General features: G+C 36.1%; 1 protein-coding gene across 2 annotated transcripts in view; it reads left to right on the top strand.

Moving 5' to 3' along the window:
* The window catches only part of NDUFV2 (NADH:ubiquinone oxidoreductase core subunit V2), a gene marked incomplete at both ends in the record, with an annotated part of 35,251 nt that extends 25,515 nt beyond the window's left edge, over nt 1–9,736 (top strand). For both annotated transcript variants that reach the window (XM_084252142.1, XM_084252143.1), the window contains 2 exons: nt 4,499–4,575; nt 9,643–9,736. In XM_084252142.1, coding sequence (XP_084108268.1) covers nt 4,499–4,575; nt 9,643–9,736 — 171 coding nt within the window. The remainder of the gene's footprint in view (nt 1–4,498; nt 4,576–9,642) is intronic.
* Nucleotides 9,737–13,099: the final 3,363 nt, after the last annotated feature.

Here is a 13,099-nt window from a genome sequence, read left to right as displayed (position 1 = left end):
GCCTGCCATGATGCCTGAAGTGGAAATGTACAATTTTATTTTTTTAATTTTAAAAAATTTTTTTTTAAAAAAAGACTTATTTCTATAAGCACTGGGTATAGTCAGAAGCACGGGAGGGTGAGAGAATTCACCAGAGCCAGAGTGGGGAACAGAACAGGCAGACTGACGAAGTACACTGCTGAGGGGAGCAGCGGGTGGCAGGAGAGGTCTGCGCGCCATGTGGGACCCTTGCCGGCGGTTGGGGATCGAACCAGCGCTGCAGAGGTTGCGGGCAGCTTTGCAACCCAGCGCTCAACCGCTGCGCCACTGGGGAGGCCCAAACATTATTTCTTTTTTACATCATTGTTCATTTTTAAATATTTGCTTTCCTCCCCTTCTCCACCCGTGTTGTCCCCATGGAATTTCCATTACCAGTGTTCCCGTGCACCATCACCAGTCTCCTGTGCTCCTCCCTCCCCCCTATTCCCTCTCTCTCTTCCTGTCCTGCAGGATGTCTCTGGTTTATAATTGTCTGTTTTTGTTTTGTATTTTTTTTTTTTTACACTGATGTCTTATTTGGTTCCCCTATGTTCCTCCTATAAGTGAAACCATCTGATATTTTTCTTTTTCCTTCTGACTTATTTCACTGAGCATAATTCCATCAAGCTCCATCCATGTTGCTGCGAATGGCATGAGTTTATCTTTTTTGATTGCTGAGTAATATTCCATTGTGTGTTTATATAAAACATCTTCAAAATAGATGACTGAATCCAGTCATCTATTTTTGGACATGTGGGTTGTTTCCAGGTTTTACCTATTATAAATAGTGCTGCAATAAACATAGGGGTACAGGTGTTCTTTTGAATCAGTGTTTTTGTGTCCTTTGGGTAGATCCCTAATTGTGGAATTGCTGGGTCAAATGTTAGCTCCATTTTTAGTAGACTGAGGAACCTCTGGACAGCTTTCCAAAGTGGTTGGACCAGTTTGCAGTCCCACTAGCAATGTAGGAGAGTTCCTTTTTCACCATATCCTCACCAACATTTGAATCAGTAAATTGATGTGGGGGTGGGATTGTTACTTTGACACTGTTGATTCTTCCAAATCATGAGCAGCAGGTAATATCCTTCCATTTCTTTTCTTTTTCCTTTTTTTTTTCTTTTTTATTTTTTTTGTAAAATAACTGGGATGGCTTCTTAGATTCTTTTTTTAGCTCATTATGTTAAGATATGTAATTCATTTATCCCCAATTTTTCCAAGGGTTTTCATCATTAATATTGATGCTTAATCTTATCAGATTCTTTGTTGACTCTAATCAACATCTGTTGATATGATCATCCAGTTTTTACTCTCCATTTTGTTAATATGGTAAATTATATCAATTCGTTTTTGGTTATTGAACCATTCTTGTATTTATGGTATAAATCCCACTGATTGTGATGTGTAATCCTTTTAATGCATTTGTTGAATTTGGATGGCTAAGATTTTATTGAGGATTTTTCCATCTGTGTTCATTACAGAGGTTAATCTGTAGTTTCTTTGTGTTATGTTTGTTTGGTTTTGGTGTTAGCATAATGTTGACCTCTTAAAATGTGTTTGGAAGTGCTCCTTTGTAAGTTTTTTCAAAGAATATGAGCGTGATAGATTTCAAAGTGGTAGAACTCATTTGTGAAACCTCTGGTCCTGAACTTTTATTTTTAGGGAGAGTTTTGATTACTGTTTTCATTTCCTTCCTTGTGATTGGTTTGTTTGGGGTTTCTGTTTTTTCCCTGTTCAGTCATAGATGACTGTATAATTATAAGACTCTGTCCCTCTCTTCTAGGTTGTTGAACTTGTTTGCATATAAATATTCAGTAATCTCTTATTATCCTATGAATATCTGCAGTGTTGTAACTTCTCTTTCCTTTTCTCCCTCATTTTCTTCATAAGCCTAGGGAGAGATTTGTCTATTTTATTTTTTCGAAGAACCAACTTTTATCTTTTGAACTGTCTTTTTGATTTCTATTTCATTTATTTATGTTCTAATTTTTATTATTTCCTTCTGTTTGCTTTGGATTTTTTTTGTTCTCCTTTTTTCCAATTGGTTGGCAATTTTTATCTTGGAGCATTTAAAATGTTTCTCCATTTTCTTCTTGCCCAAAGCATTCAGAGAAGTCTGGTATTTTTAGCTTCCTTTATTTGTATGTTCTGTTCCTTCTTCAAGTTTGGGAAGTTTTCTTCCATTATTTATTTAAATAAATTATCAGATCCCTTTCTCTTCTTGTGGTGTCAGATAATTCTTAAAGTGCTTCTTCATTTTTTCCCCTTTGTATCTCTTTCTGTTTTCATTCTTTGCTTGTTCAAATATTTAGGTTTACTGGTTTGATCTTACTTTCGATTTATTCTTCTTTCATTTTCTCCAGAATTTTTCATCTCCATTGACCTCTGCACATCTTCCAATTCCATTATTTTTTTAAAGTTTCAATTTCTATGTTATTTTCATTGATGTTTTCTCATAGCAATCATTGCTTTTCTGATTTTTCTTGCATATCTCTGAACTATTTGTCTGGGTTGTCTTTGCATCATTCCCATTCTTTGATTTTCTTAACTATGGCAATTTTGAATTCTGTATGTTATGGAAAGAAAATGTCTTCCATGTATTTATGACTTGGTTTTGGAGATTTGAATTGTTTTCCTGCGGACTTGCTTAGCAGTTTTTATTTTTCTTTCTCCCCGTTGTTTGTTTTGGGTTTGCTGTGCTGTAGTTTGGGCTTTTGTTGGTGTATGTCTTCCTCTCCCACTGTTCTGGGCATTTTCCAGTTGGTTGCCATGGCACCTGGAACTCAGAATGTGGGGTGATACTGGAAGCCCACCCCATGGAAGTTCATCCATGCCAGGTTCCAGTCAGTGTAGTATACAGGACTCATGCTACCCTGAGGCAGCCATGCAACTTACTCCAAAGCTCATTGGGGCAGTTCTCGTTGGCACCCAGACAGTTAACTTTTATGGGTCTTATTTGACCAGTAGGTAAAATGAATAGTCACATAATCTTTGGCTGGCTTCTGCGTAGGAAAATAACAGTCATGAGATGCATTTTGAGGATCATTGGCTATATTTGAATATGGACTTGACATTTGATTTTATTAATGAATTAGTGTTATATGGGAGTGGTAATAGCATTAAGGTGTATAAGGAAATGTTCTTATTCTTCAGAGATGCCTGTTGAATTATTAGAGATGAACTATCATGATGTCTGCAACTTGTTTAATGATACAGCCAGAAAAAAGGGCATAATTCAAATATTGCAAAATTTAAAATTGATGAATTCAGATGGTAGGAATGTGGTTATTCATGTGTAGTTTTCACATTTTCATAATAAAGAGTTGGAAGGGGAACAAAATCATTAGATGACTAAAGATTCCTTCTAGATAGGAGGTTCTGAGTATCTGTAACCATAAACCAATTATCCTCTAGCAGTTTAAAAGCAGCCTTTTATTTTTATACATGCTTAGTCATTCAGGAAATACTAAAGACCTGTGTGGCTAGATACTGGAGCTACAGTATTGAATCATGATTTTTCTAATATAGAACCAAAATCTTACAAAACTTAAATGTTTTACAGTTTTGGAGGGGGGAAAAGGGTAAAATATTTAGACATCTTTGAGTGTAATCTTGCCCATTCTGTTGTTACTGACTTTTGATTAAACCTAGAGTTCAGTTAGGTGTACACACAAGTATCTCTTTTAATTGTATTTCTAACTTTAAATTGCAGAGTTCTTTCTTGAGGCGAAAATTCTACGCAGGTGTACAGTTTACTAAATATAAAGCTTGTTTTGGTTGAAAAGGTGATTGGATAGGCAAGACCATTACAAAAACTGTCAGAATTAGTGTTAGATCTTTAAGTTAGGGGCAGATATTAGGCATCTATTTTTCAGTTACTGTGACTACCGTTGGTGGTTATTATTTGCACCTCTTTTCTTCAGGAACCCAGCATTTGTTGAGTATGTGTGTGGCACTGTTCTGTTTTAGATATTTTGTCATTTAATCCTCAGAAATGCTCCTAAGTAGGTTTACAAATAAAGAAACAAACTTTGGGAGCTCAGGTCACTTAGATCTGAGATTTTAACAGTCTGAAGTAATTTTATTGCTTTTAAAAAATTTTAGGCATAATCAACATGTAATATTTTACTTTCAGACGTACAGTGTAATGATTTGGTATTTGCATATATTATGACTTCTCATATCACATACATTTTTTAAATAGTTTATGTATCAATTTCAAATATACAGTATAACATTATTAGCCATAGTCCTCCTGCTGTACATTTTATCCCCATAGATTGATTATTTCATGGGTGGGAGTTTGTACTTTTTAACCCTCCTTTTCCATTTTGCCTACACTCCACCCCATGCTTCTGTAACCACCAAAACCTCAATTATTTAATTTAGTTTTTCTTTTTTTTTTTAATTGTGCACATATAAGTGAAATCACACAGTATTTGAAGTAACTTTAGTATAACTATTAAATTTTTTTTCTCTCTAGGAGGATCTGACACCTAAGGATATTGAGGAAATTATTGATGAGCTCAAGGCTGGCAAAAATCCAAAACCTGGACCAAGGTATGCTTTTATTTTTATATAATAAAATTTAATGGCTGAACCTAAATTAGTCTTTCAGGTAAACTTCAAAAAAATATGTCTTAGATTCTGGGAGTTGGCAGGAGCATTAGATAATACCTAAACTAACTTGTCATCTAAAACAATTTTTTTTCCTGTAAAAACCTATCAGATAATCATCAGATATCTAATTGAATATTTATAGAGAAGGGAAATTTACTGACAAATGGAAATCTATTCCATTGTTTAAAAACTCATGCCAATAAAAAGTGACTCACAGGGGGCCTCCCCGGTGGCGCAGCGGTTGAGCGCTGGGTTGCGAAGCTGCCCGCGGCCTCGGTGGCGCCAGTTTGATCCCCGGCTGCTCCCCGGCCACCGGAGGAGGGTCCCACATGGCGCGCAGACCTCTCCTGCCGCCCGCTGCTCCCCTCAGCAGTGTACTTCGGTCCTTCTGCCTGCTCTGCTCCGCGCTCTGGTGAATTCTCTCACCCTCCCGCGCTTCTGACTGTACCCAGTGCATGTATAAACAAAACAAACAAACAAATAAATAAATAAAAACATGCCTCTATTTAAAAAAAAAAAAAGTGACTCACAGTTTCACTGTAATTTCTAAAGATCCTATTCTTTTTTTTTTTTTTTTAAGATTTATTTATTCATGCATTCAAGAACTGGGGTACAGGCCAGAGGTGTGTGTGTAGGGGGGATGAGAGGATTCAACAGAGAGAGTGGGGAGCAGAATAGGCAGACCTACTGAAACACACTGCTGAGGGGAGCAGCGGACGAGCCAGGAGAGGTCTGCTATGCCATGTGGGCCGTCTTCCCGGCCAGGGATCAAACTTGAGCTGCAGCGCTGGGGATTGCCCCATAATTAATAAGGTTGTGTCTTAACACCTTGCGCCACCAGGGAGGTCCAACAGATCCAATTCTTCCTTTTGAAAAAGTACAAGATAATTTCCATACCTTTCCCAAGTGATGGCTAGTGTATTTCCTTGTATCTTTTTCTCAGATTTAAATGCACACTTCTTTCATTGTTTTTCTATGACAGTTTTTGCCTCATTTGCTCAGTAGATTTGACTAAATATGTTATTTAAACTAATCACAGTATTTGGGGTATGTGCTGAACAGTGTGAATCATTGTAGGACTGTATCCTTTGTTCAAGACATTATACTTGGAGTATCATGTTCTAATTACATCAACTCACATTCAGCATACATTATGCCATTAATTGCACTTAGAATTAATGCCTAGATCTGTTTAAACCTAAATACTGTTTATCCAGGCTGCTCTCATCCTTTAATTGTGTTATGCCAATTAGTTTTCTTTCAATTATGAACTTGAACTTTTGTTGCTAAACAAACCCCTATTCCATATCTGTGTGTTCACTTCATTTGAAATTCTTTCCTAACACTAGCAAGGGTTTGCATGCTTTTATATAGTTGTATCCCTTTATATATTTTTTGCTTATGTTATATAAAATTTCACTTTCAACATATTTATAGGTTTTCATGACATACTCTAGTGTGTAAAAAAAAATTTAATTTTTTTATATTTAAACATTTAAAAATATATTTTCTTACCTTTTGTATAAATGACAATTCCCTAACATTGAATTACTAAGTGGGAGGGTATGAGTGGGTCATCCGTGCTCTAAAAGTACCCAGTGTACTGGCAGATCACTAACCCTACCTAATAAGAAAATGAGGTCAATTCAGGATAACTTTAGTTTATAAAGGCAAGCTAGCCTCTACTGACTATAACTTTCCTTTCTAAGAAACATGTACTTCTTTCAACACTTGAATAGTTTTTCTAAGGAGGTGTACAGCATTCTCTTCCTAGTTCCTCACTTCTTGGGACCACACTTAAATTTTTAGGGGCAAAACAAAGTTCGTAATATTTTCTACAAGCTTCAACTAATTTATAAAACTCAGATGTTTAAAAATAAGTTACTGTTACTCGTGTATTTGTACTGAATCTGTATATTCTTTCAATTTGGGGATCCTTGTTTTAATATCTCAAGTGCCTATTTCCACATGAAATCCACTGGGTTCCTTTAGATGTCCCTTTCTTAAAATTCTATAGTCATAATTTTAATGTTTGACGAAACTTCCTGCTTCCTTTCTTGTGAATATTGTGACCTATCAATCACAATATTTATCCAGCATTAATCTATCAGAGTTTGTCTGTTTTATTATGTTCCCTCATTATTTATTTCACAAGTATTTCTGGGGTGCCTGTAGTATGCTGGCACTATTTCAAGTTATACAAGTAATTGCAAAGAAGGCAAAGTCCTCAGATGTTACAGTAATATCTGAGTGATAAATGCTATGAAGAGAAAGCCGGGTTAAAGATAGAGAATGATTGTAGGTATATGGGGAGAGACTTCTTTCTGAAGTGGTGACATTGAGCCATGACTTGAGGACCCACATAAAGAACCTGAGGAACACTATTCCAGGGAGGGTAAAGAGGATGTATTAAGATGCTGGAGAAAAAACAGAAGATTACAGTATTGTTGCAGTGAGTTGATTGAGGAGAAAAGTGGTCAGAAAAAGCCAGATGCAAAGGTAGGAGACCAGATAAGTAATTTGGGTTAAATGCCAAATCTAGTAGGAAACTGTTACTGGAATGTTTTCAGTAGGGAGATATGAATGATCTAGTTAAAAATAATGTCTTAGTTGCTGTGTGGGGACTAGTTTAAAATTTGGTGGATGTTGGGGGGGTAGAGGAATCATGAGTGATTTCTTTTTTGGTCTGAACATCTCAGTACTTTTAACTAAATGGAGAAGATAAGAAGTAGAGCAAGTTTAGGGAAGAAAAGGTGACTTGGTTTTGGACATGCTAAGTTCAAAGTGCCTCTTACACATCCATGATGGTAGAAGGCTGAAAGGTAAATATGAGCCTGAAATTTAGGGCATAGATTAGGGCTGGAAGAATGAATTCGGGGGGATTTGTCCGATACTATATAGAGGGTATTTCAATCTGTAAGTCTGGATGAGACCACCAGGGGTGAAATTAGAGTTTGTTGCTGTTTTTAATATAGCAGATCATTATAATTTAACATTAATAAATAGGAACAAAGTCCATAATTAAGCATTTTCAATTACTAATTTAATAGGAATGTTGTTTATCAGTAATTGTAAATACTAGGATTTTTTTTTTTACTGGGTCCTAGGTTTCAGCTTTCTGAACCTATTTGTATTTTCTACTTATCACCTCTTTAAAAAGCAGAGATTATTTTCAATAAGTATAGAATGTCCACCAATACATAAAGCTTTGTATTTGGGCATGGTAATTCTAGAATGTCTTCCTGGCATATGGAAATAACTACTTTCCCTTCCCCAAATAAATATTTTTTGGCTATATAAGATAATTAGAGAAACTAGAATGATAGCAGTAATAACCAAAATGCAGTTATAGCTATTCTTAAAATGACCAAATCTGGCTAATTCTTTTTTAGTACTTCTATAAAGCTCTCTGCTCACATAGTTGAAAGAAGTTAGTCTGAGTTATGAGAGAAATTAAACTGGTTTATTAGAAACTAACTTCTGAGTACCATTATCAAATCTATCCTGGCCAAATTAGTAAAAGATTGCTATCTTTATGTGGTTCAAAACTGCTTTTTAAATTATTTTAATAATTTAATAATAGCTAGGAAGAAAACATTAAACTGATGGTAAGACTGATACTTTTTATTTATTTGGATAATAAGTATTTGTGCTGCTGAGATTGTTCTTATTTTCAGTTAAAGCACTGAAAATAACTTCTAAACCTGCTTTCAAGTTACTAATAGAGGTTATTTTTAATATGAATTACTAAAACAATTTTAAATCCAATTTGAATTCTTCATACTTAGTTTTAGAAAGTTATTTTATCAAAGTTTAGTGCTTTATCATTTTAATATTGCTAAAATATATCCACCACTGCTCCAATTTTTAGTTATAAAAAAAGTGACTTTATTCTCTATAGTTGCCCTCCAGCAACCGCCTATATTTTTTGTATATTTTGTAGCCTGTCTTTATTGTTTACATCTCAGATATTATCTGCACCCCCTAGAATTTTGCACAATTTAAGATACCTTTATGAAAAAACATGAAGGGTAAAGCCAGAGAGAGTAAAAAGAAACTGAACAAATTCTTCGGCTAAAGTCTGGTGCCGGAACAAGGTAAATTAACAAAGCCAAGGAATAAGAGGGATGAAATAGAAGTAGGTGCTGAGCTAACCTCCAGCAGCACAGTTCAGACAGGGCAGAGGTTGACCAATTACCTGAGGGAGGTATATGTGGGGGTGAATAAAAGAGACGGGTTCTACCTGTGTGTACCTGTCTTCGTATTTTCCTACATCACTATCTTTGTTTTCTTTTTTACTATACTCAGTCACCCTGGTCCAGAACTTGTGTTTTAAAAAATTAATACTACTAATACAGCCTTTAGAACATAAATACAAATAGATTTTGCTTTACTGCTTCTAAGGAACAGCCTCCCAAATCTTCAGATTTCTCAGGGAATCCAATTTATGTATTATATCCTAATACAGCATTTAAGTTTGTATTCCTTTATGTTCACTGTGACAGGGGATCTTAATCTAAATAAAAGTCAGATATAGAAGAAATAAATGTGTAGTATACTAGTTTAACTACTAAAACATAATTTTAAGAACTGCTCTCTGGTGTTGGGTTATTTTTGCCATAGTTCTTAGCTCTGGTACTTATGCAGATGCTGAATCTTCAGTCCTTGGGTTCTCTATCTGTAAAATAACGCCAATTACCTGTCTTATGACATTGTTGTAAAGATTAGATGAGCTAATAACATGTGCTCACTTCTCAATAAATGGGAGCCAGTCTTAGTGTTTTTTTTTTTCTTTTATATTTATGGTGAGTTTTTATATGTATGAAAATATAAAATTTAACATTAGGAAGAGACTATCTTGCAGCAGTTGAAATGTTTGAATTGAAAATTGTGCTAGTTCTTGAGGGGAAAGTAGTTACTTAACTGGGCTGTTGTGAGGTGAAAAATGGTAATTTTTTAAAAGTACGGATTTTAAGTCAATTCAATATTACTAATTTTTCTTTTCAGGAGTGGACGCTTCTCTTGTGAGCCAGCTGGGGGTCTGACCTCTTTGACTGAACCACCCAAAGGACCTGGCTTTGGTGTGCAAGCAGGCCTTTAATTTATATTCAACTGTAAATATATTATTGGAGAAATAAAATATGAATCACCTACCTACATAAACTTTTAAATTATTTGTTTGTTGTGCTCTCTATACACAGTGGTAACTTAGTAACTGGCAGCTGTATGTGCTATGTTAACTCTTCAAAGCTCCATTTTAAAGTCTTTTGCTATCTTCTACTATGACGACATTGTTCCATAATAAGTTAACTATTTACTTGAATGTCACCCATTTCCAAGACTAGGTCACTTTTATCAGTAATATTAGGTTATTATAAAGGACAAATTCTATCAAATACATTTTGCTTTCTCATTTTAGCCATAGCCAAGTCTTAAGTTAACATGCTCTTTCTATAAAGCTCCCTTTAAATGTTTTTATATTTACAGAACACAGTTGTTGCTGTATTTCCATCTGGTATGTGAAACCTCAAGCAGATTGTAGGTATAAGGAGGATAAAAGGTAGTTGTCTCTAGAAGTATACTGTTTAACACTTTTAAGGATAAAAAAACTTTGACTTTATCCTTGCCTATTCTGACACACTGCAAGCATATAAAAATTAATTGGGAGGGGGAAGGAATTGAGGTGGTGCCTTTAATGAGTGATTTAACAAAAAAAAGTAAGTACACTTGTTGGAAAGGTCAGTGAGGGGATATACAAACACTTAAGCTGAATATATATTGCAGGTTAGAAGTAAAGAACCTTTTATGTATTATAACTGGTTCAAGAAACTATAGTACATTATTTTTGAAAGTTGAAAATTAATAGCCAACTTTAATATAGGGATAAATCTAAACTAACCCACTTGTAGGATTTACAAAGTCACTGGCCTTGCTTTTGTGACAGACTATTCATTAGTAATTATGATACTTAAAGGCATTATTTAAGAATATTTTTAAAAATTTTTTACTTGAGTAGGTAAACAATAACTAATTTGTCAATGGCACTAGAAGGTAACAATAAGAATGCCTCCATTCCACAATAGTGACCTCTTCCCCATAGGCAACTACTTTGACTAGTTACTTTTGTCCCTTTGTTAAAATAGTATCTTCTCTTTATTAACTGTTAAGCCTTTATTTAAAGTTCTGGAAAAACAGGTATTCCATTAAATTAATGCTACTCTTGACTTTTGTAAGAATGTCTTGCACTTTGATAATTTTTTTTCTTCATTAAAAAAGTGAGGAGATTTCAGATACTGGGTGAAAAATATAGGGTACACACTGGTTATCAATTTAAAGAGTTAATATTTAAAATTAGAAAATTTTAGGTTATAATTACAGACATTGCTATACCATTGTCAATACATATTCTGTGGTTCGCAGACATAGATTACGTTGTACTACAATTTATTATCCATCCTGACTCATCTTTTTTGCCTATTTTCCTTTAAAATCATCAATTTTATACAGAGAATTTGTTTTAATGAGTTTCCTCATTAGCTTTTAAAAATTTTTGGTAGAGAAATTCCATTGCCAAGATTCAAAATGTATATAAACACAGTGATTAAAATTTTCTTCCCAGTTATAGGGAGCTGGAGATGATAGCTATATTCCAGCCTATTTCTCAAACAAGTAGGGATAGAGGAGGGCTTGTTTGTTTTTTTTTTTTTTTAACCATCTCTCATTCTTTCATTTCCTCTTCTCAGTTCCTGACTCTGTTGTTTAAAAATAAGGGATATTTGGAGGAGGAAATCTAATTGCTCCTTAATGGCAAAAGCCAACAAAATATTCAACTTCTCACATTTTCAGTTGGTGAAGAATCTATATATAGCTGCTTTTTGAAAAGGCATTTTAACCAGGCAATTCAAGGTCAGAGAATGAAAGGAAGGGACCTTTTTCTTCCTTCACATTTTTCTTCATGGATCTGGCAAAGAATCTAATACCGTGTTTTGTTTTCAATTTTAATGAAAATTGCTTAAGTTTCATCTGAACCTTTCAGATAACAAATTGTGACTGATTTATAACGTTTTATAATGTTACGAACATTAAAATTTTTTTATAATTTGTTTTATGAACTTATCTTTTACAGTTGTCCTACTGAGTGCAGTCAGTAGTGTCGATCACAACTAACGAGTCATGTATTCAGTGGAGGTACTGTCATAAATTATGGCTAAATTTCAGCAAATGCAGACTAGCTAACTTTCAGTGTTGAAGTGAGGCACTTCGTGCTATAGTTATTGCCATCAATACTATTTTACCTACTCCTGTGACAGTTAAAAGAGTCAACTCAATGACTTGTAAGGAGCTGTCAAAGCTGGTTCAATTTTTAGTGGGTTCCCCCGCCCCCCGTATTTCATGCTATAAATGTCCAGATTAAATGTAACACTATTCCACCTCTAACCACAAAGTGCTCTCATTAACACAGAACCTCATGTTTACAGGTGGGAAAAGTCAGGGACCAAGGAAAGGAAAAACTAGTGATCTTTTATGCTTTATAAATAGTAACCTTGGAATTTAGTTTTCTTTCATTTCTGAAATGTCTCTGTGTTGACAAATTTGTAACTGCACTCATTAAGTCACACGTGGGTGCTTTAAGAATTTCGAGACCACAACCAACGAAGAGAGAGATGGTTTCCCTCCAATTATATAACCCCTGGAATGGTCAAAAGCTTCTTATAAATAGTAGCATTAACCTCGATGTAAACAAAAGGCTCCCAGAAGGAGGTTAGAATAAAATGGTTTCCCTCAGATTATATAACCCTTTCGTTGCTTAAAGGCTTGTACAAATTGTCTCAGATTAACCTCGATGTAAATAAAAAGCTTCTAAAGGAAATGGGAGCACCCGCGGCTAGCACGCCGAGACAGCAAATTTTCCTCACACTTCAGCACCTGAGCAGTTACCTCCAAAATCCTCAATCCCGGTTGTTGTAACAATTTTCATCTTTTAAAAAGGCACAATCAAAGCGTGAAAGAAAAAGAAATGGGAGCGAGCGTAGTAGGGAATCTGGGCGGTCCCCGGGGCAGGTGCCCGAGAACGTGCAGCTCGGACGGGCCCCAGGGCCCCACCTGGCGCAGCGAGCGCGCGCGTCGCGGCCGCCCCGGCGAGTTCCAGCGCAGGTGCGGCCCCGACCGTGGCGCGCAGGCGCGCGGCGGCGCTAGCAAGGGCTTCGGGCCCGGCCCTCCGCCGCCGAGACCGCGGGGGGCAGCCGCCCTGGCCTCTGCCCCCAGTCGAGCATCTCTTTACCCCGTCCGAGCCCCTATACTCGTCCACTCAGCCCGGCAAAAATAATACGAATACCCTACACAGAGTCTTCATAGCCGCCACCATTTCCAGAAGTTTCCAGTCACAGGCCCCGCCACGGTCGCCACAAAAAGTGATGGCAGAACTCGCGGGCCCGGAAGCGTCCGCGGCGCCTGCGCTGCGCTC

This window comes from Talpa europaea (genome assembly GCF_964194135.1).
Source record: "Talpa europaea genome assembly, chromosome: 13".
NCBI classification, from domain to species: Eukaryota; Metazoa; Chordata; class Mammalia; order Eulipotyphla; family Talpidae; genus Talpa; species Talpa europaea.
The sequence above is the reverse complement of the archived record's forward strand: the minus strand, read 5'-3'. Positions and strand labels throughout refer to the sequence as shown.